The 26700-nt window shown below is 40.3% G+C and overlaps 1 protein-coding gene across 1 annotated transcript; it reads left to right on the forward strand.

The window, feature by feature from the left end:
- Nucleotides 1–3174: 3174 nt before the first annotated feature.
- Nucleotides 3175–25119, forward strand: LOC311060510 (cadherin-related family member 1a). The gene is made up of 18 exons (XM_084078716.1): nucleotides 3175–3317; nucleotides 4319–4737; nucleotides 5239–5334; nucleotides 5617–5762; nucleotides 6036–6086; nucleotides 6323–6412; nucleotides 7053–7139; nucleotides 8790–8906; nucleotides 10954–11097; nucleotides 11404–11482; nucleotides 11874–11974; nucleotides 14652–14855; nucleotides 16305–16457; nucleotides 16610–16774; nucleotides 17949–18016; nucleotides 20565–20793; nucleotides 21101–21355; nucleotides 22879–25119. Exons 2-18 carry the CDS (start codon nucleotides 4674–4676, stop codon nucleotides 23518–23520), a joined length of 2691 nt encoding a protein of 896 aa, XP_083934842.1. The 5' UTR covers nucleotides 3175–3317; nucleotides 4319–4673; the 3' UTR covers nucleotides 23521–25119.
- The last annotated feature ends 1581 nt before the right edge of the window (nucleotides 25120–26700 follow it).

Genomic DNA, 26700 nt, shown 5'->3' on the forward strand with positions numbered 1-26700 from the left:
TCTCTGGTCTTGTCAGGCTGTTGTCTTTTGATATATAGTACGCTAGTGGAATGGTAGCTTTCATGAAATCTTCACACTGCTGCATTTTGTAGCTCATAGTCTCTGGTTGAAGAACGTACATACTAAATAGAGTAGTATACAGTCATTTCTAATTTATTTTCCACTCTTTGTTGCCATGTAGCAGAAAGCTCACTTGCTTTTATTTTGTAGGACTACAATGCCATTTTTGTGTGACCGTCCTGTGGTTTACTGCAGGTTCAAATCCACGTCAGTGTCGATCTGTTTTATTTCCAATCAAACCTCATGTTTACACCTCCATGTTCCTATATAATCTTAACCACGACCAAATATAAACATTTAAAAATGTAAGTCAATTTACATGTCTGTGAATATTTTATGCAACTGCAAATTTCATTTTAGGTGCTCAAGTATGACATTTCTACCTACTGTACATATTCTTCTACCTACACATACGTCACGTCCTAGTATGAGCGAATAGGGGAAGGGATTATGCATTTTTTACTTTTATACATTGCCAATGTATAAAACTATGTGAATAATTTAGCAAATAAATTGCTAATGTAGCAGAATGAGCGTTGTGTCCCACTCTGCCCATGGCCATCCTCAGTGGGCTGACCTGCAGTATTTTGCACCTTCTGCCTGCGCACCTTCTGACCTTCAGCAGACTGTCCTGAAGTTCTGATTCTACTAGTCGACAATGTTGTGAACTCAACTGTCTGAGGTAGAAGTGAGTAACTTATGATGGCTGCGAATTGGAAAGGTAAGAGTAAAATTAAATGCTTAATATCTTACCACACTGATGTGTGCTTGGAGAGTCCTGGCGACACATTACGTGTACAGTACACTCTTAACTGCCCTGTCTGTCTCTACATTTTCTCTGACAGGATCTTCAGATTCATCGCTGGTTGCTAGTAGGTGCTGTTTGCATGTTGATAATGTTTCATAACTACATTTGGAGAGATTTTGCAGTAATGAGTACGCTAAGGACCTGCGGCTAATGATAAAAGTTTGATGCAGAGAGATGCACATCAATGAGTAAAATGACTGACTGACGAGTGTACAGGTGCTTTATGCATCCCTCTGCTCTTGCTCCTGCTGTAACCACAAAGCAGAAGTTGTATGATCTAAAGATCAAACATCTCCCATAGGATTGCAGCACCTGTACAAGCTTACAATTTGTCTCGATGGGCTTGTAGATGGGATATTTTCATCCAGTCATCCAAGTGAGTTTGGCACAATAAGTCCCCCCCTATTTAATCCAATATTATGAGTTGCTAACAGTGCTTTTACAAATAATTCATATGATACATTAGTATGATATAGTAGGACTGCTAAATGTGTGTTTGTCCTCAGAACTTCATGAGACTATACTAAAACAAGTGTGGTAAAATGCATTAATCTGTGGGACTATTTGCCCTTGTTTAAGGAGAATGAAGGAGTCCAGGCATTCCTTCTCCTCAGTTGATTTTATTAAGGAGAGAAGAGAATTACTTACATGGTTACACAGGACACTAGACTATATGCTTATTCTAATATACTACACAAGTAACTGATCTAACAACGTACTGTAAATTTGACTTTAACTTCCCCTCTACTAGGAGGTTGACACGCAAGAATAACCCCTAGTTATGTTGCTTTCCAGGATGTTGCGTTGGATCTAATCAACCAAACTAGAGACCTCCGTAGCGAGCTGAGCCAAAAGGACCAGAACCTTGCTCTTCTGTCAGGAGACATCAGCGAAATCACAGTACTTTCACTCTCTCCTGTTTCACACTCAATTAGTCTTGTTTATCCGCTGAGATAGCATTTTTTCATCCTTTTCTATGATTTGATTATGTGGATGTTTTTGTGATAATATATCGGGCAGCAAGTACAATGCTGTCTGCTCGGAAAAAGGGAGGAGATCATGACAAAACAGTTTTTTGTGTGAATAAAATGTTATTTTGGCCAATCTGTAAGGTAGGGTATGTCAATACCGTATAACTAACACAACTCTGGTGATTTTAGTTGGTCTTCTATTGAGAACCTTTTATCCTATATGGCCAGGTAGGACCACTACTGGTTGACACGTGGTATTGAATGGAGGTCAAATCACAATGTAGTCTCTGCTCAAATCAGCTGTCCCTTGTACTGTAGCTCCACAGTAGAAAATGTGGTGCTTGCATGGGGGACCCAGGTTCAAATTCCGGGCAGGACTTGAAAATGTATGGATAGCTGATTTAAAAGGTTTCCAGCAGAGGGAAAACATGTCTATCAAAATACACAGATTAGTTTGTCTAACTATCAGTAGAAATATTTGTTTGTACAGATTAAACTCTGTCCTGTCCTTAAAGCCCCCTGTGACTCCTTAACACACACACACACACACACACACACACACACACACACACACACACACACACACACACACACACACACACACACACACACACACACACACACACACACATACTGTAGCAAAAAAAATTAGCAGACCTACAAGCTCACAGGGCATCATGCTGTGACGCATTGTGATCTTGTAGATCAGCTATTTTCCGGTGCACAACACCAGCGTTGAGGCGTCAGCGTCTCTAGTGGGACGGCGAGGGATAGCAGGGGGTCTGGTACCATGTATTTCCCCATAGACAGTCTGTGTGTAGAGGCAGATGACAAAGCATTAGCATGGTAATCCTCTTGTCCGCCATCTGGATGCTCTAAAATTTAATCTTAAAACCAGGGCACATGCAACAGATGCAAACATCTGTAAACGTACAGGTGCATCGTTAAAGTAAATACACATGTGTGAGGCACACGCACAGCAGCTTGTCAAGTATTTAAATCAATTTGATCATGTACGCGTTAAGGGCATGTTCTGTATTATGATAGATGATTATAAAATGCATATATAAATTCATGCAGATGGGAGGGATAAAGAGGGGCAATAATGGAGGAGATCGGGGGAAAGCCTGACTGTCTGAGCACACAGATTTTCCATTACTGGGGATGAATATGTTGTCTGAGACATTTTCAGATTGATGGCCAGTGTTGGGTTGGTGTCCAATTATCTTAACTGCTTGGCTGGTTGCCTCTGTCTGTCTCTTATGTTGTGTGTGTGTGTGTGTGTGTGTGTGTGTGTGTGTGTGTGTGTGTGCGTGTGCGTGCGGGTGAAGTGTGTGTCAGATTTCAGATAGGTTCACAGGGCCATGACCCATATCCGTGTTCTTCTGGCCTTGCTGTTGTGTGCAGAAATACCCCTCCCACCCTGACACAACATCACGTTGTGGGAAGGTTACTTCTTGAAATATAATCCACAACAGGTAACTATTGTTTTTGATTTTGCAATGATTGTGGTTTTATGCTTGTTGAAGTATATTGTGTGTAACGCTTTTGTGATCATCAACATTTTCATTTGTAATTATAGTGTAACTAAACTACCAAATCTTTTTTTTTGTTGTTGTAATTTTAACTGATTAAGGTTACATTTATTTTGTAATTTAACTGCGGAAATCTATTATATAAACTGCTACCCTCTGTGTTCCAATAAGCACTTAATCCAAGTCATACAGTACCATAGTTGGTTCATATCAGGCCAGGCCCCCAGCTCCTGAAAACATTGAATATCTCTTGGATTCGGTGTGTATTTAAAAAAACGTAGGAAGTTCATCATTGGCTGCCTGTCTGCGCGTCTATGGGTGTGAAACTGAATGTCACATGCTATTTTTATACCTGTGAATAAGCACCTCAGTGTGAGTAAAGCAGCATATTATTGAACATACACCTCACTGAACCTGATAAAGCAAAATGTGCACTTCATGTGCTGCATGTTTTTAAACCACAAATGATTCTGTTTTTTATTTTATTTTTTAATTTGGCTTTATGCCCTAGGTATGGCTTGGTATGGATTAACCAACATGGTGTGAAAAAAGATTGTGAATCACTGATCTAAGATGCCATTGGATTAACCCATTAAAACCAGGAAGCATCGTGTCATTTTAGATTTAACGTTGGCTATTCAGAAATTGCAGATATACAAGCTCACAGCTTGTCACTTCGTGCCGCACTGCAAGCTTGTACATCTGCTATTTTTGGAAATTTGCAAAAATCTTGAAAGTGAAAGTGTTGAATAATTTTGAATTACGAAAAAGTTTGAGAACTGCTGATTTAGAAAGCTTCAGGTCTTATTGGATTAAAACCACTGGGAGAAAAATAAGATCCTCTATTCATATGGCACCATATACACTGCCTGTGTACAATGCTGTATGCTCTGTAATGTAAGTAAGTAAATCAAAGTGACTGATTTATCTGTAATGCCGGAAAGGCATGACCTTTCTCCATTGCAGGCTCGTTCCCATCACATCATATGTTGAGGTGTGATAACACCTCAACGATGTGAGAAACTCAGGCATCCATCTCTCATCATCATCATCAGCGCGTGTGGGTTTTGAGTCATCATCATGTGAGTGAACGCGGGTGGACGTGCTGCTGCCTGGAAGACGTCTTGAGGAGTGAACGGTGCGTCACTGGATTAGTGTCTGAGAAGCTGCTCCAGCCCCTTCCTTCCACTGAGCCTCTATAGCTGAGCTGAGCCCACCTTCAGGAGCGCACGCCTGCTCACCACACCTTCCCCTAATAGCCTTCCACATGAGCCAGCCAAGCCTTACCTCTCCACCAGGATGAAGAAGGAAAAGAAAATACATATTTTGCTGTTGTTGGTCATCTCGATTCACTTGACCTCGGGTAGGCTCTGGTCTCTTTTTTTTCCTGTTTCGTATCGTTTGTTTGGTTATAATAAGACTTCCTCTCGCCTGTTTATTAGCTTCATAATGTCTAGCTAATCCTCTCTTCTATATGCAGAGGGCATGATCTGCTTAAGAGAGAGTTTACACGGCTGGTGCTTTAATGTGTTTGTGGTGTGATACTGTTGAATTAATGTCAAAGACTTTTCAACATTTAACAATCCTTCTCTGTTTCCTTGCCTTCGGTACCCGTCCTTCTAGCAAGTGAGTGTGATATACTTATTATCAATAGATTACATCCAGGTTTACACTAAAAATAGACTCCAATGTATGTGCCTATATGGCACGTCAGTTGCATGTACAGTACTGCATATGATTACATTTGTTATGTTTCAGAAAAAAACATTTTTCCACCATATTTTCCAAAAAATATGGTGGTCATTGAAAGAATGTGTGTTGTTCTCGTTCAAACAAGATATTTGTGTCTGTGTTTCCTAAAAAGGACAAACGGACTACGCTCCTTATTTCTATGACAATGGACCAAGCAGCACAAATGGGAATATGGCTTTGTTCAGCATCTCAGAGGACACACTAGTCGGTGAGTTAGACAAGGATTGTAGTAATCAATGAACCGTTTGTAAACTGTCTTCAGTAATGTGTGCATTCAGAGTGCAAAGGTGTAATGGAAGGATCACCTTAGTATTGAGCCCCATGCTGGCCATTTTAATACCTGTGACCTGCATGCAGGCTTAGGAAAGAAAACAGCATGACTTGACCAGATGGCCAAACCTATTTGTTGATATTGGGGAGGGGGGTATGATGTTGTATAATTTCAATGAAAGTATTTCAACTCTCTCTCTATCATGTCTTTCCAATGTAGGAACACAGGTCTACATTCTGAATGGCACAGATCCAGAGGGGGATGCAGTGCGATATGGAATGTCTTTTGAAAAGGGGTCCAGGGAATACTTTAAAGTGGACCCCAAGTCAGGAAACGTGACTCTAGTGCAGGAACTCGACAGAGAGGTACGTTCAATGCAGAGGTTGTTCATTTTAAGAAGCCTGGTATACGCAGTAGCTCTGGTCCTTAGTCATTTAACGCTATATATGGACCAGAGCTAGGTACGCAGCAAAATCTGTGTTCATTTTCCCACATGGACCCTAATGTGTCCATTTGGTTCCATGTGTACACTCTCTAAGCTAAGTAAACACTGAGGATTTTACTGTATATGGAACTGAATCATCTGTCATTCTTGAGGTTGAAAGAAACAGCCCCTCTTTTTTTCTTTTTCTTTTTAGAAACAAGGTGAAATTGCAGCAATAGTGAGCATATCGGATGGTCGCAATAAAGTGAGTTTTCATATCAAATGATGTGTTTTGGTAATAACCTGATAACATATTAAAAAACCCTATGCTGTATGTATACAGTATGTCATGTATTTGAAGTCACTTGGATTGCGTGGATCCATGATAAATGCCATATCTACAGTATAAGTTACACATACTGTATACATTATACAAACTGTACTGTATGCAGTAAGTGCATGTGTGAAATGTCTTTTTCATCCTTTTGTCATTTCCTTCAGGTTGTTGAGACAGTAAGAGTGTTTGTGACGGACGCCAATGATGAACAGCCTGAATTTCAAAACGTACCTCTCATCATTGATGTCCCAGAGGTAAATATGATTAATATAACATAATGAAATCTGATCTACCGTACAGCACTGATTCACAATGTATTTTATTGATATAAACACTGTGGGCAAAAAAAAAACATTTCATGCCTGGATGGATGGCAAAGTGGACAATTTATACTGCAGTGGCTCTCAACCGGTGGACCCAGATGACAGTAAAGTGACAATTTAAGGACTTTTAAGACCTTTTCAATACCTAATGTTTTCAAAAGACCATTACTGAATCAAAAGTAATCAACAAACTATACTATACAAACTGGTCCAACATTGGCCAAATTGTCAAATAATAAATAAGGCCAGAGGCAACATTTTAGAAAATAGCAGATCTACAAGCTCACAACGCCTCACGTTGTGTGGCGTAGTGAGCTTGCAGATCAACTATTTTCACAATATTTATCTGTGGAACCGAGTCAAACTAAATGTAAGGCCTCAACTCCTACAATTCCAAGTGCTTGTCAGGGTTGGGGGGGTCCCCAGTTCAAATATAATTATTTTGGGTGGTCCCCAGTTTAAATATGATTGTTTTGGGGGGTCACTACTGTACATGCGTGCAACTTGGACAATCATGTGTATTTAATGTTCACACATTCCCTTTCATTTCTATGTTTGCGTACCATAACAGGACACCACTCCAGGAAGTAGCATCTACAGAGTCCAAGCAGTGGATAAAGACATAGGTTCTGGAGGCAGTGTTTCATACGCCCTACAGGTAACACTAACACTAGTAATAACATAGTAACATTATTGTCAAATACATCCGTTAGCACAGTGCTTTTGGCATCAGTACCCCTTTCTTGATTTTTGAATCCAATTACTCCTTAACCAACAACAAGACTTTACTCAGAAAACTGCAAGAGAAAACCATAGCTAGCATATGATCCTGAATGATTACCCACCTTTTGGAGAATATAACATTACAGGTACAAAATTGAGTAAAAGAGTTGCAATTAGTGCCCCCTGAGCAGATTTATTTTAAACTGTGGCCATAACCTTTCATTAAGTCCAGTTTTGATATCATTATGTTCAAATAATGTGCAAATAAGTAATGCTTTCTATTCAATAAGGGGTAGGGGTACACATACCCTTATCCTAATTTGAGAAGGTTCCACCGACACCATAAATGTGCCACTCTCCTAGGCTGTGGTGTAAAGTAACTAAGTACATTTACTCAAGTACTGTACTTAAGTACAATTTTGAGGTATTGTACATTATTTGAGTATTACACTCCACTACATCTCAGAGGCAAATATTGTACTTTTACTCCTCTACAATTATTTGAAAACTTTAGTTACTAGTTACTTTGTAAAACATACATGAAACACTTCAGCCATGGTTATTTGACAATAGCCGATCTACAAACTCGCAACTTGTCGATTTCAAAGGATTTTTATACATTTTGAAACATGTGAAATTGGATATTGTGCATAGAGTACTTTTACTTTTAGTACTTAAGTATATTTTGACCACAATACTTTTGTACTTTTACTCAAATAACATTTTAATACCGGCCTTTTACTTGTAACAGAGTATTTCTACATGGTGGTATTGATATTTTTACTTAAGTAAAAAATTTGAGCACTTTTTCCACCACTGCTCCTAGGTTAAGTGATGGAGGTAGATTAATTTGATAGCTGAATATAGTGTAGAAATTGTGCTAATGTTACTTCAGTGGATTAAATTTCAATCACATTTGATGAAGTCATTGATGGCTTAACAGAAGCTTGGGCATGCTTGACAGGATAGCGTTTGAGATGCTGCTATTCTCATGCAAGACCAGAAATGTACAGAAAATGAAGAAAATTACAGTTTTAGAAATAAAATACAGGTGGTAAGTTAGGACAGTGGTTCTCAACCTGTGGGCTGCGACCCCAGGGGGGTTGCCACATGATTTCTTTTGGGGGGGGGGGGGGGGGGTCCCCAGATGACAGTGAAAAATGTTTTAAAAAAAATGTGTACCTAAAAAAACAAAAAAAGAATTGCGTTGTGAGCTTGTAGATCAGCTATTTTTACAATATTAACCATGTCAGACAAAATGTGATGCCTCAACTCCTGTGCTTGTCTGGGTGTCCAACCACTGAGTTAGGATATAGGATGTACGATTATTAGGGTTGGATCGATTGTTAACCACTTAAGCCCTATAATTTGTTGTAGTATAGACAACGTTGTTGTACAGTATGACGGATAGTAAATACAAGCTCACAACTCACAAAAGATCTGCTGTTTTTGAAATTTGTAACATCTTTTGACATTCCCGTAAAAAATTACACCAGGTTAAAAGCGGTTCAAAGTTGCTCAACTATAGATATAAGCAAACCTGCAAGTACAACATTACTGACCATTTGACCGATTGCATTGACAGAGCACGCCAGATATCAAATTCACCATCGACCCCAACAGTGGGGTTCTCAGAATCAAACCAGGAGAGACTCTGGACTACGAGGACACGCCGACACACTTCGTGACAGTGGTTGCCAAGGTGAGAGGGGTCAAAGGGTCATCCCTTTTCATGGGCTGGTCCTGTGTTGTGCTGTAATGAGGCAGGCATCAGAGATGGATTATAAGACACATTATAGATACATTAGAATGTATTATCTTCACTTTTGACGTCTACATTTTGGCTGTGTACTGCAGCTTAACATAAGGTAGTAAATCAAAGTTGTTGTTTAATTCATTCATTAATTATGTTGAATGTTTGAAGCCCTGTGGATCTCACACTTAACCCCTCTGGCGTCTGGCATCTTGTTTTAAAAAACAAAATTACCTTTTTCTGGGCCGGTGCCATATGAGACTCCAAAGACTTTTTTTTACAATTTAAAATGTGAAAAGTCATCTAAAGCTACTCATAAGCAATTAAATATCTATTCGGTATACATTTTCCTTTTAATTGACATACTGCCCACATGTGCCAGGAAGAAGCATAGAAGAGGTACACAATGGAAAAAGTGTGGTGTGATGGACCTATGAAGTTGTTCATATTTTTTTTTTTACACTAAATTAAACTTGCAGCTTAGGAATTTGTCTGTGTAGACTCATATAATGAAGGAGATGGGAACAGACGGGTTCGTCTCCACAGCTTCATCTTTTCACACAGTAGTGAGGTGTGTGGTAGCTCTATTATCAGAGGACATGTTCGTGTGGGTCAGATTTAGAACATCGGTTTAGAACGGTGGTTCTCAAAAATAGCATATATACAAGCTCACAGCGCATCACTTCGTGCCGCGCTGCGAGCTTGTACATCCGTTATTTTTGAACATTTTTGAAAAATCTTGAAAGTGTTTGAAAAATCTTCAATCATTTTGAATTATTTTACGCAAATCTTCTCTTCTGGGGGTCCCTGGCACAAAACATTTTCAGATGGAGGGGGGGGGGGGGTTATATATCAATTTGAGGGTCTTTGGCACGAAAAAGTGTGAGAACTACTGATTTAGAAGGCATTTGTAGAATCGGCCTCAGGTCTTAATGGGTTAAGTTTAGCAGATTGTAGCATCTTCCTCCATACAGAACCTCAGAATGAACTCCATGTACCCCATGCTCACCCCTTTGAATTTTAACACGATTAGCATGGTCAGGCTGAGCTTCCATCTTTAGCAGTCATATTTAAATTAAACTGCAGATTTATACATTTCAAATAATATCTAATATGTCATGCTAGATTAGTAAGAAATGTGAATAATTAGTTTAATATCCCCCCCAATTTGAAATGGGGTGTAAGGGCACCATTATAACTTAGTATTCAAACCTAGACATGATGTCCCTCAAATAAGCCATTAGAATCAGTAGAATCAGAATTTGTGTGACATTGGCCTGGAGATATGGGTGAAATTGTATTATCTACTGTATTATATGTTAATTTGAGGTTAATTAAAACATTTCAAACTTTAATTTCTAATGGATTAGTGCCAAATTGAGGTTAATTAAAACATTTCAAACTTTAATTTCTCATGGATTAGTGCCATGATTTAAACCGTGTGCAGCCATGCATCACACAATATAACTGGATTATAGTAAGATGTAAATATTGCAACAGGCTTCAAAAATAATCTAGCTATATCCTTGGTATGCACAGAAATTATATAATGGTGGCTGCATGACGTAATAGATAGAGATGACACGCTGTGGCGCCAATTTCACAGGTTCAGTCCATGTAACAGCAAACGTGTATTCATCAGCAGCCATGTGCCTTGTGTAAGCGTTTTTGAAACACGCACTGAACCCTAAAATAGCCCCTCTCCCCTGACTTGTTATTGACCATAATTCACTCTTATGTCATATTTAGGGCTGCAACAGTTTATCAAACAAATCTATTTGATTTATTGTAAAGGGTAATCGATTTTGATTAAATAATTGATTTGCAAAAATAGCAAAAACAGCTGACCTTAAAGTAAAGTGACGTTTTCTGAGGTTATGCTGTAGATCGGCTATTAAAGTATAAAATGGTTTTAATGAATTTAGTCTAATATTGTCGATTCATTGGCATCTGAATATGATGAGTTTCATGTTCTTTCATGTTCTACTTTCACCAGGATGGAGGAGGGAGATACAAGGGCAACCATCAGGTGATGACCTCCACAGCCACCATAACCATCAATGTGCTCGATGCCCAGGACACGCCCCCTTCCTTCGTTGGCACGCCTTACTTTGGATACATTTATGAAGTCTCTGTCCCTGTAAGTCTATAACTTTAGATGCATTTATGAAGTCTCTGTACCTCTGAGTCTATTTAACTTTGGATACATTTATGAAGTCTCTGTACCTGTGAGTCTTTAACTTTGGATACATTTATGAAGTCTCTGTACCTGTGAGTCTTTAACTTTGGATACATTTATGAAGTCTCTGTACTTGTAAGTCTTTCTATAACTTCTCGCCATATCAAAGTACTGTTCTTTCTTGTTTGGGTGCAGTTTAGCTGCTTTTTTTGCCAATGCATCAGCATTTGAATATATTCTAAAGGATATTTAACTTTGTACTTCCAGGGCTCTGAGATATTTACAGTGACCGCCAGAGATGGAGATCAGGGCAATCCCAACCCAATATTTTACTCTCTTATAAATGGTAAGCAATAATAACAATAACAGAATAATAATAACATTTTGTTTTATGTTTTCATTTCTTTATCGCACAGCTGGTCCCCTTCTAAGATTGTATTCTTTTGTATTGTTCTTGTTGAACTTTGAATGTGTTATTTAATGACCTCTTCCGAATAAGCCTATTGGCTTCTTACTTTTCTTGGTCAATAACTTGTTTTCTTTTGATATGTATTGTTCCTATTTTCTATTACAATGTTCTAATAAACTAAACCTAAACCTAAATTGTGTTCACAAAATAAAAAATATGTGGCAACATCGTATCTTTTCTGCCATCAAATTGCTTTGGTATTTTGTTGGAACATTGTGTTTTAGATGAACATAATTTGTCTCTTACACCTTTTCTTTCTCGTTTTCAGGTAGTGATGGCGTCTTTGACATTAACAGCACGAGCGGTTGCATCACCCTGACAACACACCCATTCCAGTTGAAAAATGAGCTGTATGAAATTAACGTCAAGGTGCGACAATGATTTCACTTTGTGTCTTATCTCAGTTCTTATTTGGATGCCATCTAATAATAATAACAACCCTGATTTATCAAGTCTGATTTATTTGATATTTATGTTTGATATAATATCACAACTTAACAATTTAACAAACCATGTAAGTTAACCACATTAACCCTGGCATCCCCATTTTGAGGAAGGGAAAAGTAAATTAACCCATTAATACCTGGAACGCTTCTGTGTCACTTTAGATTTCTTTGACAGGATAGGATTTAGAAAACATTTTTAAGAATCGCCTCAGGTCTTAATGGGTTAAAAAATAATTGCAGATCTACAAGCTCAGCTCAGGTTTGGTGGTTAGGATGTTCTTTACAAATGGAACCCTGTATCAGACGTTGTTTCAAACATTTTTCGGAGCAAGCTTTCTTGCATGATGTGGCACTAGTCGATTGGTTTCGTACTTCCCTCATACCGTCTGAGGACGAGGCTTTCCGTTTCTTTTATGATAATTTATTTTCTTTGGTAAACAAACACGCTCCTCTAAAGAAGGTCCGAATTAAGAATAGGTCAAATCCTTGGTTCTCAAGGGATCTAGCTGATTTGATCCATGATAGAAATAGGAAATGGGCACTTGCCAGAAGGACACAGTCCCCAAATGATTTGCTTCTCTTTCGTATCCTCAGAAATAAATGTACTGCTCTCCTCTGAAAGCTGAAGTCACAGTATTATTTATCTTTAACTTCCGATACATCCAGCAATCATGCAAATTTCTGGAAAGCAGTTAAATCCCTCCGGCAGAGGGGAGCTCCTGGCCTCCGATGTTCTCAGTTCGTTGTCCTCTCTGGACCCAAAAAAGACCCCTGGCCCAGATGGCCTTGATCCTTATCTGCTGAGATTAGCTGCGTCAGTTATAGCACAACCTATAACTGATATTTTAAACTTTCGCTAACCTCTCAGAACATTCCTTCGTGTGGAAGCAAGCTTATGTTTCTCCCCTCCTTAAGGCTGGTGATCCTACAGATGTAAATAACTACAGGCCAATATCTAATCTTTCGGCCTTAGCAAAGATCCTAGAAGCCCAGGTATCAGCCCAAGTAAACACATTTCTTGATCGACATCAAATCTTAAATACCATGCAATCTGGGTTCAGATCCAAACACAGTACTGTCACAGCTTGCCTTACTGTCTTGGAGGACATTAAGGCTGCCTGGGAAAAGTCACATGTATGCGCTGCCCTGTTTATTGACTTAACCAAGGCTTTTGACACTGTTGATCTCCCGATACTATTAAAGATTCTTTCCAATATAGGCATGGGCCCAAATGTGATTAGCTGGTTCACCAGCTATTTGATCGGCCGCACACAATGTGTGAAATTGGGTGACATAGTGTCCGATCAAGTAGCCATGGAGAAGGGAGTCCCCCAGGGCTCTATATTAGGTCCTTTACTTTTTCTTGTATATGTGAATAACATCTGCAGTCAGTCAAAGTACTCTAGGTACCATATGTACGCGGATGACACGGTTTTGTACACCTGCGCGCCCACGCTAGACATGGCTGTAACAAATTTGTCTTTTGATTTCATTTCATTGCAGCAGGAATTGAAAAAAAGCAAATTGATGTTAAATGGTAACAAAACTAAGGCAATGTTGTTCACTCCACGAGTGTCCAACCCTCTTAAGCATCTCCACTTTAGATGGCACCCCAATCGAGTGGGTCGATCGCTATAAATACCTCGGGTTCTGGTTGGACAAACATCTAAATTTTAAATTCCATATTGATGCCTTGAGTAAGAAGCTGAAATTTACTCTTAAGTTTTTTCTACAGACTGAAGGCTTGTTTTGCCTGCACCGCTCGTAAAAAAATGGTCACTGGTCTGTTTTTGTCCCAGCTGGATTATGGTGACAATATTTACAGGTTTGCTTGTGCCTCCACATTGGCCAAGCTGGATCCCCTGTATCATGCTGCACTGAGATTCATAACGAATTCTCCTTTTAGAACTCACCATTGCACGTTGTATGCTGCAGTTGATTGGTCCTCTTTGACTATGCGCAGGTTGCAACATTGGTATAATTTCATTTATAAAGCTATTCTTGGTGAGCTCCCCTACTACATTACCTCCAAATTCAAATTGGTTAGAAATGGCTTAAATCTCAGATCAAATGCTTGGTTACGCTGTGAAGTACCTTCATTTTCATCTGAGGGGGGTAAAAAATGTCTTTCTTTCTTTGGCCCTTGGTCGTGGAATGATCTCCAGACTAAACTCAAATTGGCTGCTCTAATTCCCTTGAGAAGCTTCAAAAGAATCACCTTAGTTTTATTCACAAACAACTGCACCTGTCCGGAGGTTTACTAGCCTAGCGGTAGGTTTTTGGTTATTTGTATTGGTTGTACACTGTGTGTATTACTATTTCTTGTTTGATTATTGGCTTTTTTCTATTGTGTAAACTGTAAAGTGTATCACTTGGAGTTATCTTATGTATTTGTGATGTATCTTGGATGACTATTTTGTTGTTTGTTTTTGTATGCGTATGTTAAGCTTAGACTGTGTAATTTTAACGCTGCAGCTTGGCCAGTTCCCACTTGAAAAAGAGACTGTGTCTCAATGTGTTTTTACTGGTTAGATAAAGGTTAAATAAAATTAAAAAATTTAAAAAATCTATTCTGTCTATCTATACTTTTAACCCTGCAGGCGTCAGAGATAGGGCCTGGCGACCATCTGGGGGACTATGCCATGGACGTGGTGACGGTTCGAGTGGTTGACCTCAACAATCACCCTCCAACCTTCTACGGAGAAAACGGGCCACAGAACCTGTTCGAGGTCACCATGTACGAACACCCGCCCGCAGGGGAGATCCTCCGAGGCTTCAAGATCACTGTCAACGACTCCGATCAGGTAGGAGGAGGATTCCTGTGCTACATCATGTACTAGACGGGTACATTGACAGTACCAAAGTCTCGCCTTGTCACAAAGGGCGACCAGGCTTTTGCCGTTCGGGCCCCTCGGTTGTGGAACTCACTGCCTGGGGACCTCAGGCAGGCAAACTCGGTGTCCTCCTTCAAATCTCTTCTAAAAACTCACCTCTATCGCACAGCTTTTTCTTAGATTATGAACTGTAATACTATTTATGCAATTAATTTCATGTATGTATGTAAAGCACTTTGTAACTTGTTTTTGAAAGGTGCCATATAAAGTTATTATTATTAGAAGCGGCCTGTGTGTTGAACAACGGCAAGTACACTGGCACAGGTCACTTTACAGCTTTTGCACGCACGCACACACACACACGAGCGCACACACACACACACACACACACACACACACACACACACACACACACACACACACACACACACACACACACACACACACACACACACACACACACACACACACACACACACACACACACACACACACACACACACACACACACACAGATGTTTATAAGAGCACCTTCATGAGGTTAGAATAATGGTCAAACTGCCCTATATATTTACTACTATTATTATTATTATTGATGCTACCATGCTGCTACATTGACTGACCTGAAAACTACAATTTTTACTTGTATTACTGTATACAAGACCTAACAGAAAAGAACACCTTGAACCTTGTTAGATCTATCACACACGCAAAACATTTCTCATGGTGCCACTGTCAAATCCTCAGTGTTAATTTAATACTATCTGTACACTATCAGATTTACAAATGGATAAATGAACACTGAGGATTTTACTCTACATGTACTATCTCTTGTGTCGTGGAATTCTGGATCAATCAGTAATTAATGAGGCAAGAGGATATTCAAGGTGGTGATGGATATGCTTTAATGTACATGACATCATGGGGAGAGTACAATAACACTCAGTTTGGTGGTACGGTAGTTCTGCCAAGGAGCACAGGGATCAGACCATAGATATACTAGCTGCTACAAGGACAAGCTGAACCAAAACAATAGCTATCAGGCCTCAGCAACGCTATATTGAGCAATCCGAAAACAATATCATCTACCGTATAGCAGCTGGTGCTCTAATATTCACAAATGGGTTTACATAATCCAAATTAAACATAACAATATTTTCTCGAGGAAGAACATTTGTCACATTCGATCAAATCAGGTTCAGCGACACGACATCAACATCCGTATGTGCAACATTACATAAACATCTGCTTATCAGCCTCGTTCTTACATATGTCGAGTTATGTAATACCATTTTAGATTATTTTTTGGGGGGGTTCTCCTAATAACAGTGTCTCCTGCTGGGGGACCCCGGTCAATAAATTTGACTAAGGCTATAACTCATATTCATAGCCTTTGTTCTGTGTGTTCGTCCTGTGCAGGGAGCAAATGCAAAGTTCAAGCTGAAGCTGGTGGGCCCATGGAGGGTCCTCAGGGTGGTCCCACAGACCGTCCTCAACGAAGCACAGGTCACCATCATCGTGGAGGACACGACTGGCATCGACTACGAGAAGGGGCCAACCTTGTCTTTCAAGGTCAGATTTTCTGTCTGAATCTCTGCAGACAAAAAGTGTGTCATTATCATCAACGATACAGATCTATTCCTATTGATTTCTTGTTTACAAATTAATAGCCCGAAAGGTGGATTTAATATTTATTTTGGAACGCATCTGTCTTTGCGGTGCAGCTGCTGGCGGTGGAGATTGACACGCCCGAGAGGTTCAGCGCGACAGCTGACATAGTGATTAATCTCCTGGATACGAATGACAATGTCCCCAAATTCACGTCGGAGTATTACATCGCCCGGATCCCGGAGAACTCCCCCGGAGGCTCCAATGTTGTGTCTGTGACGGTGAGTCGGTGGACTCGATGGAGATTAAACTCTTAGCTTTTTTGACCCTGCTGAACAATGATTATTATATAAGCAACAATCTGTTAATAAATGCAATATTGCTGGGTGGCGTTCATTAGGAGAAAGCAGGTGGTTTTTCCAAAGGGATCAAAGCTCAACGTGACAGGCAGGTGTTATTGTTCTGACAGGCTGCATATTGTGTGTACCGTATAGTACTTAACGCCATGTGGCTTTGTAAGCTATAGTATTGAAAGGTAATAAAGGTCAATTGTCGCCTCAAGGTTAATCATATTGCCCGGTGTCTCATGCCCCCTACTGTTTTACTTCCCCCCCAGAGACAGACTCGCTGCTGTAGACAGAGCCTGCTGGGTTAAAGCCCCCGGCCGACCCCATTGTACATGAGCTTAAACTCAGCTAACTTCAATCATCTAAATGGACAGCAGTTGGTTCAGGAACCCAGTACGGGTTCAGACATACACACAACAAATTGGTGTTGTTTGGGGCAGTGTTGATTTTGTCGACTAAAACTATGAGGAAAAATGTCTGTTGAGTACCTTTTTTCAATTACGAAAACTAAAATAAAACGGGAAAAAAACTAAGCTATGATGACTAAACCTATGAATACATATACTGACAATTTTGTCAACAAATAAAAACTAGACTAAAATGTTTGGGAGGGACTATAGTGGAGAAGAGATCCAGTAGAACTAAGAAAAGTTGTCATGGGTGCGCGCGTTGTGAGCTTGTAGATCTGCTATTTTCGGCATGCAGCTAAGTGAAAATCATTTCGATACCATCATGGCCCTTCAATTTTAGTCGACTAAATCAACTGTAGATTTAGTCGACTAAAATCTTATGATATTTTGTCGACTAACACAAGACTAAAAGTAAAACATTTCAGGTGACAAAAATATGACTAAAACTAAACAGAATTGTATTCAAATTCTATGACTAAAACTAAATACAAATTTGCTGTCAAAATCAACACTGGTTTAGGGTGGTTGAGGTGCTATATATACAGTATATAGTCATATAGTGTGAAGCCACTACATGGTTAGGTTCTCTACTGGTTCTGTATTTTTTTTAGGCACCTCTAATGGTTCTATTATAGCACCATTTGACGAAGGTGCTATATAGCACCCTTAACCAATCTCTGTGTCTGTTCTTCCCACAGGCAAATGATCCAGATTCAGGGCCTTGGGGTGATGTCAAATACACCATTTATGGATCCGGATCAGATTTGTAAGTAGCACCCTACATTGTAAAACCCTGGTATTAAACCCATTAAAACCGGTAAAGTCATTTTAGATTTTTAGCAAAAAAAAGCATTATTTTATACTTTGGCTTTGAGAAATTATTTTTACATTTTGGACAACTTTTGAAAATGTGTCAAAAATAGGGAGGCAAGGATTAATGTCGTTAACATGACTTTGTTTTAATTAGATCGTTAAATTGTGATAAAACATAAATACCAAATCAGACATTCAACATTTCCCAAAAGAAAATGTAAATATTTAACTTGGTCTGACCAGAAGCAAGCAGTTATATAAAACATATCACCTACATATGGTGATAAAAATGAATGATCAGAGAGGGTGGGGATAACAAACGTAGAGGGATGGATGCCCGCCCTATGCCCCTCAACAAATCAAACCCTGACACGGTCAATGAATTATGGTAGGACACGGAAGTCCATGGAAATAATAGAGCAATCTTCTGGCTCCCATGTCAACAACCTTTAACCATGTGGTGGAAGAAGTACTCAGATCTATTACTTCAGTAAAAGTAGCAATACCACAATGTAGAAATACTCTGTTACAAGTAAAAGGCCTGTGTTCAAAATGTTACTTGAGTAAAAGTACAAAAGTATTGGCATCAAAATATACTTAAAGTACTAAAATGTTTGAAAATAGCCTATGTATAAAATAGGGCTAAGGTTGTTAATGTGTGTTTTATGATATAATCCTTTATATCTGCAAAGTAATTAAAGTTTTGAAACAATTTTAGTGGAGTAAAAGTACAATATTTGCCTCTGAGATGTAGTGGAGTAGAAGTAAAAGTATTGAAGTACAGTACTTGAGTACACGTACTTAGTTACTTTTCACCACTGCCTTTAACCCTCTCTGGTGCTCTCTCTCTCTCTCTCTCTCTGATGGAGAAAGTAAACACGAGACCAGACCAGTATAGTAGCAACCAGCCCCAGCAAACACTCTCCTCTGCTTAACAAACAGCTTATACTCTAAGATGGCAGCCAGATACTGGGCTAATCTCCTAATTGGATTGGAGGGTAAAAAATAGATTCCCTGGTCTGACTCACACAGGGAGAGCCAATTAGCATGCGCTGTGACAGCTGGAGCCAGGGAGAGATGGGGAGCTTTGGAACGCATGGGTGGCACACAGCAAACAGAAAATGTGCAAATTTATACGCGTCTCTCCAGGCAGGGAGTTGGGTTAAAACGTGTGAAAGTTATCAGTTCAGAGGCAACTTGTTAATTTTCACAGTGAAGATGTGGAAAGAGATGAGAGAAATGGGATGATGAGTAAGGGCTGTAGCTGCAGCGACAAACAAGTAATATACGTCTTCACTGCGCTTGCCTGTCATTTTTGCAAATTCTGACAAATCTTTTCGGCGTCGAATAGAATTGTCTCTTTTTCCCGTCTGACTTCTATAAAAAACGTAACTTGTGAAATATTTTTATTCTTAGCCCCCAGACACGCACGCACGCGCACGCACGCACATGTTTTGATTTCGATCTTTCCCAAATGTTCAAAAATAGCAGATGTACAAGCATGGCAACGCTAAAATCTAAAATGACCCATACAGATGCTTTCCCGGTTTTAATGGGTAAAAAAATAAAATATGGTGATATGGAAAATTACGATCAAAGGCAACATACCACATGTAATGGACAGCATAGAGGTTATTATTAACCACGGGTGGCTGTAGGTTAATGGGTAGAGAGGCCACCTAGTAATCAGAAGGTCACTGGTTAGCCTCCGGTCTATGTGCTGAGTGCTCATCATGCTGAGGAGTGCTCATCATGACTATCAAGGTTCAAGGTTGTGCTTTATTGTTACATCTTGTGTACAGGTACATAAGAGTAAAACTTATTTTTGTTTTGGCTTCCTTCAGACAATGCAGCAGCATAGGTAATAATAATAACAGTAAATCATAATGATAAAACCGTAAAAAGATTTTTTTTTTAATGTGTGAGTGCAAAAAAGCTTAAAAAGAGAACATCAGCATATGTACACATGCATAGTGATCTTGGTATATTATATACACCAACCGCATTTTTTCAGTAGCTGCCACCTAACTTTATGTAAGCAACTTCTATATACCGTAGCAGATTAGGTAGGAACAATTCAAGCATATTCGAGAGCAAGAAAAGGACAGGAGAGGGGGAGGGAGAGGGGGGTGGGGCGGCGTTTAGCGTTTCCTTTTGTCCCGGTTTATTTTCGTTCTTGTCAGTTTGTTCATGTGCCTGATTGTACGGGGAAAGAAGCTTTTAAGCAGTCTGTTGCCAGTGGCTCTGAGACTATCTGAGCAGCCATTAGGCTGGGAGAAGCTGAAACTGATTTTCCCCTGCGGCATTAATATATAGGTCTACAAAACCAAATCAGATTAAACCCAATACTTAGTCGACTGGAGTCCCCCAGGTTGTCTATACATGGCCCCCTCCCTTTTCCCTCTACACCAAATATCTATTTTGGCGAAAGGTTAACCGTTAGCCCCTAATAGGGACGCCAAGGTTCATGTGTTTAATTCACTCCCCATGTTGGACGGCAGGTTCTCTATCGATGCCTCGTTGGGCATCATCTACACCCAGCCTTGGGCCACCCTGGATGCGGAGGTCAGGTCCAAGTACAACTTCTACGTCAAGGCTGAGGATGCAGACGGCCAGTACAGCTTGGCCGAGGTCTTCGTCACCGTCATGGACCAGAACGACCACTCTCCAGCGTTTGACGAGAAATTCCTGGACAGGACAATGGTTATTGGTACACCTGTCAGAGTTGAGGTATATTTGCCGGAACCTATAGGACCCCCAGTGCATGTCATGATCATTTAACTACTTGTCTTAAACCATACATACTTTGTTGACTGAGGTTCCCCATGGGTGTATACTTGGCCCCTTCCTTTTGTCGTTCTACACCAAATGTAATGGCTGAAAATACCGATCTAAAAGCTCACAACGTGTGACTCGGTGTTGAGTGAAAGCTCTGAAATTATCTACTCACCCTGTAGGTTTAGTAACGTGTTTATTCAATCCGGTCTGAGCTTTGACCAGATCAGTGATACACAACCTGCTTTCCTTCGTTTACCAGGCAGTGGACGAGGACGCGGATTCTCCCAACAACATCATCGAGTATTCCATCGTGACATCAGACCCCGATAACATATTTGACATGAATGCTGACACAGGGGAGATACACCTGAAGCCTTACATCAAGTCCATAGAGATTGTCCAGAACATCACCAAGAAGAAGGACTGCAGATGGTCTCTGGTGGTCCAGGCCAGGGACCGAGGGTCTCCGTCGTTCAGCACAACAGCTGTGGTCAACATCGACATCACTGAGGCGGTAAGAGCCGGCCACTTCTTGCTCCAGGATAATGCTAACTTTGCATGCTTTGCCTGCGCTAGCTATGCCAAGCCTGTATCGTAGGCACATGCCCCTGCTAAGCTGAAAAGCATTGCATCACTTTCACTTTATTCATCATAAATTCCACCACCATTCTGTTTTAAATCTTTATTCACACAAACCCATTTTCATGTGTGATATAATTTGCATGTGGTGTTTCATTTCTTTAAGTGTTCATTCATGGTGAGGTGACTCTCGGTGTTACTTTTGCTGTTGTCTCTTGTGTTGTTGTGAATTGTGCTTTCAGATCAAAGCTCGAATTATTTCCTACTTCAAGGGCCTCAGCAAGCGTCCCCTGACCGTTTTTGGGATTTTTCTCAGCACCGTCGCCTCTCTCATTTTATTAACAGTCTGCATATCCACCACCCTTTATTGTAGTGCAGTGAAAAGGTCCAGAATCAACCCTGAGAGTAGTTACATTAAAGTGGTGCGCAGGATCAAATGAGGAATTCGTTTCATCATTTGTTCTTGAAAAAGACATTCATTTTCACATTACAAAAAGAAGATATTTATTTTTCTACTCAATGTTTATTGTCTGTAAAAGAATACTGGAGGACATTTTGGAAGGAAATCAAAGAAAGACAATAACTTTTCTTACTTATCATGCACAACATAAAATAATTATCACATTAAATCATCATTTGAGATTGGAGAATTAACTTATAATCAATCATGGCTTCATCAATCATGACAATAGAGCCATTGTTATTAATCCAAACTGTGATAAGATTTTTGATCTTCGATCAAGGCACGACTCGAGCGTTGACTGTTACCTGAAGAAACTCATGCCTAATTTATGCTCTGTCGTACGACAGTGTGGTGTGCCAAAAATAGCCAATCTACAGTACAAGCTCACACCGCGTCGCAGATACGACCCATTGTGAGCTTGTACGTCGTCTATTTTTGTCACAGAACACCATGGTACGATGAAGTATAAATCGGGCTGAAGATGCAGGCTACTTCGAGGGATGCATGCCTGCATTTTGCACCAGTCCACATTTTTATATAAAAAAATCTCTCTGCACTTAACTCATTGCAGGGCAACCCTACTCCATTATATAGATCATTCACGCAAGTCAAATAGAAATACAAACGCAACGCACTGCCAGACGCATTCCCAGTCAAGTAGCATTGTGCGCACTGTAGTTCTTAGCTCCGCATTAGATGTCTTCCCAACAGAATGGATGATTGTACGTGAGTGTGGAAGCATGGCATCTAATAGTATCACAGTAAAATCCTCAGTGTTCATTTAATTCTGACAAATTAAATGACAAATGAACACAGAGGATTTCACTATGTTAGTAAAAGTATTACGTCAAATGGTATAGTAGAGATATGTTGTCTGGGCCTCCTCTGCCAGTGCTTTGCTCAGCCATCTTGCATGCTTGGACAAAAAAGGTAACTAGACGCATGAAAGTCAGTCCGTTGGACTTGATTAAAACTCTTTTTGTGCTCTTTCACAGACTCCCCTCAAGGGGCCTATGGCGGCCTTTTTAATGAAAAGTAGGGCCAATCCCATGAAAGCTTTAGGCATGGTCACTGCTATCGTTAGTGTTTTGGTAGGAGTGACTGTCTTGATCTCTACGGCTATGTACTTACGCAACACAAAGTCAAACAGGATCGGGCCGTCGCGCCGCATCATCAGGAAGCGCCGCCCCACGGACGCCCAATCGTGGAACTTACAGATTCCCCCCTTCAAGGCCAACAACCCCGGGGATAAGTTCCTCGTCAAAGAACCAAAGGGCAGCCCCAGCCGTACCAGCCGTAACAACAGCGGGCCCCGGCCCAGACCGCAGCCCCCCAGCGCCCCCTCCCTCCCGCCTCCTCCCCCCAAGCCCAGCGAGCAGCGGCCCAGGTCCATGCACACGATCTCTGGGTCTATGCACACGATCCCGGCGTCTCTGCCCTCTATCGCTGGGTCTATGCCCGCGGCGATCTCTGGGGCTGTGCCCACAATCTCTGGCACGCTGGCGTCCAGGGCCTCCAAGAGGTCCAGGTCAACCCGCAAAAAAGAGGGGCCCGGGATGCACTCGGCCTTGGTGTCCGAGCTCAAAATGAAGCTGGAGCAGAAAATCCACGAGAGCAATAAAGGTTATGGTTTTTAATTATTGTCCAGACAGTTTTCTTTTTTGTCTTTTTGCTGGACTCGTGGGTCGACCCACTGCTCCAAGGTCCTCTGTGATCCCCACAAGACCGTATACCTGAACCCTGACATGGTCATGTGAATGGTTTAATGGCCTTTAAGATGGAGAACATTACTGTCAAATCTGCATTTTGACAAACCCTTCTATCAGCGACGACAGCTAATTTACATTACATAGAAACAGAATGAATTTAGATAGTTCTCAGATGTGTTAGAATGCCAGCAGGTGATCCAGTGGTTATAGATCAGTAACAGGTATTTCTTTGCTGGAGAGACATAATGTCAAGTAAATGTAAGCCAGTCAAGAGAAGGAGAAAGTACACGAGTCCGTCAGTGGCAGCTGTCTAGATGATTTACCACACTGCCATCTTGAGGAGGATTACTTCGTGAAGCAGCAGGGTGCTGTATTGTATGTTGCCCTGGTGGAGAATTTCTGACACTTACTGTCGGTTGGAAACCTTGCATGTCCAAAATTGTTACTTTTCACAAAATGGGAGAAAAAAAGATTAGTTATTATTTATTCACAAGCTCTGGTTGCATTGGTTAAATATTTATAAGACAGACATACTTAACCACTTTCAACCTGGCATCTCCATGTTTGGGCATGTCATTATAGCTACCCATTTTCAGAAATGTTTTAACTTTTCATATTGTGACGTGTTGTGAGCTTGTGGATTGGCTATTTTCGCAAATGTTCCCCTAGAAAAGGGCATTCATCTAAAAAAGAAGTATGGAAATGCAAGGTTTCTGCCCGACTGTGATGATATAAAGATAATGTATCATTTCTTGAAAAGTGAAATGCTCAAGACCTTGTAATGCTTTAAGAACAGAAATCCTAAAATAATGTCAGCTGTCCAGTTTTGTTGGTTCGGTGGATCATGCAGCTCAACAGTAAAGTCAGGACCAATACCACTGCTCAATACAAAGTGCTAAAGGACATATGTATTAATATTTTACTGTTATATCAGCTGCACGGAAGTTGATCAGTTGCTTTTTATATGATGATGATGTGCCACTGTAGGCTTTCATAAGAGTTTAATTTGCTTTTATTTGTGTCTATGTATGGGCATTTTTGTTGTACAATAGAGATGGTTTTATATGATGTCGGACTTTTTCATTTTGAATGTACAGTATGTTATTTTCATTATAAATGTATTTGGTCCATTTACATGTGGACTTGCCGTTCCGAAGAAATATTCCTTGCTGCTGTAAATATGAGTATATATTAAAGATGTATAGGTCTATATACATTATCATAGGTATTCCAGTGTAATTAAGAATAACTCCACTTGTAAGACATAAAACTAGAATTTCCAGTCTTGCTATGTTCTTAAACTGCATTTATATATCTATTTTGTGTCTGGCATTAGAGCCACATGAATAATAGTAGTGTGCTGATGGCATGGTACTGTATCTCTAGCTCGCTGTTCAACACCTGTAAAAGTATGCACATCAGTTTTTAATCATAGTAATGAATGTCTCTTATCCTTCGGTAACTCAAATATTGTACAATATATTACACTTGCCTGTCGCTTTTAAGTGACATCTTTGTATTGTCTTTGTAATATTGTCTTGATTTTGAATAATTGATCAAATAAATAATCAGGGCCTTGCAGTCCCTTTTCAGCAGAAACTCATACATATTTTAAGAATACTTAAAGGGGTATTTAAATTTAACTTTTTGTTTTTTTACAACAAGGGTTCTTTTATTAGTTTGTAATAATAATAATTAAAAGATGAGAGTTAAAATGTATTAGTTTATTGCTTTCTATCGTTTCCGCTTTTTTAACTGCAGGGGCCGGGGGCAATTTTTTTCACAATGAGTCGGTTATTTTTGTCTCTGCGAGGCCGAAGGCATAGAGGCCAAATTTATATATAGCGCCACCAGGAGAGAGGCTGATTTTGCTAAGCATTTTTTTATATCACTACTACAGATTTTGTCCAAACATCATGCAAATCGGTACACATTATCTCTATAGTCATGTTATCAAGACAAATCTGTCAGATCTTTCATATTCCATTCTGACAGGCTAAGATTGGCTTCCAACTTTTGCAGGAGTGCTCCGTTTTGTACAAAATACCTCAAATCATGAACGCAGCGTCCGATTGCCGTGTAACTTTGCACGCACATCCCCAGTAGGCCAAGGAAGAAATGCCACGGAAACCAGGGAAAAAACGGTTGTTGATTTTATGACCTACAGTTCAAGAGTTATAGGCCAAAATGTGAATCTGCCTGTTATAGCGCCACCACGAGGCCGATTTGAAAAATGTAGGGTGGCTCTGAGTGCTTTGAAGGGTCAGGAAGACTAGAAAGGCAGTCCATTTACCATAATAAATGCAGTCCATTTACCATCATACATCCCAGTAAGATGCACACTCTAATGTCATTCCTTGGCTGCTTTGAGCATTGATGAACATTTCTATGGTAAATTGCAGTGGCATTTGGTACTGTTGCCTCACCATCATTCTCAATGGCATCATCATCAATGGATGATGATGACATTACAGTCATTTAGCAGACGCTTTTATCCAAAGCGACTTACAATAAGTGCATTCAACATAGGTAGGGAACGAAACTACTAATCACCAGAGGTCTTAAGTGCATTTCCTGTAAAAACAAGCAACCAAGAGTATACCTAGCGCTAAGGTAAAAGTGCAATATATCAGCTACTGTACTGATATATTGCACTTTCTACTTTCATAAACACATGAGATAAAATAGCCAAATCAAATGAGCACGAGCTAATAGATCCAATACAACAATACAACAATAGTTCCTACAACTAGTTAACAACAAGTAGCCCAGGCAAAGAGGAAGGGTAGTGTTTCCTGAAGAGGTGGGTTTTCAGCCTGCGGCGAAAGATGGGCAGTGACTCTGCTGTCCTGACATCAGTGGGAAGTTCATTCCACCACTGTGGGGCCAGGACAGAAAAAAGTCGTGACCGTGTCGATAGACCAGAAGGACCGTTGAGTGGCGAGGGAGTCAGTCGCCCCGAGGTGGCAGACCGGAGTGGTCGGGCAGGGGTGTGGGCATTGACCAAAACCCGGAGGTAAGAAGGAGCTGTTCCTTTCACTGCCTTTTAGGCTAGCACCAGGGTTTTAAACTGAATGCAAGCCGCTACGGGGAGCCAGTGCAGAGAAC

Source organism: Gymnoscopelus microlampas, assembly GCF_963454915.1.
Source record: "Gymnoscopelus microlampas genome assembly, chromosome: 14".
Lineage (NCBI taxonomy): Eukaryota > Metazoa > Chordata > Actinopteri > Myctophiformes > Myctophidae > Gymnoscopelus > Gymnoscopelus microlampas.

What these genes read in the sequence shown, in the direction of transcription:
- LOC311060510 (XM_084078716.1), top strand. Translation starts at nt 4,674, where the DNA reads ATGAAGAAGGAAAAGAAAATACATATTTTGCTGTTGTTGGTCATCTCG. An exon ending in ATTTTACTCTCTTATAAATG is followed by an intron (nt 11,483 to 11,873) that starts GTAAGCAATAAT and finishes TCTCGTTTTCAG; the next exon opens with GTAGTGATGGCGTCTTTGAC. An exon ending in GTACACCTGTCAGAGTTGAG is followed by an intron (nt 20,794 to 21,100) that starts GTATATTTGCCG and finishes TTCGTTTACCAG; the next exon opens with GCAGTGGACGAGGACGCGGA.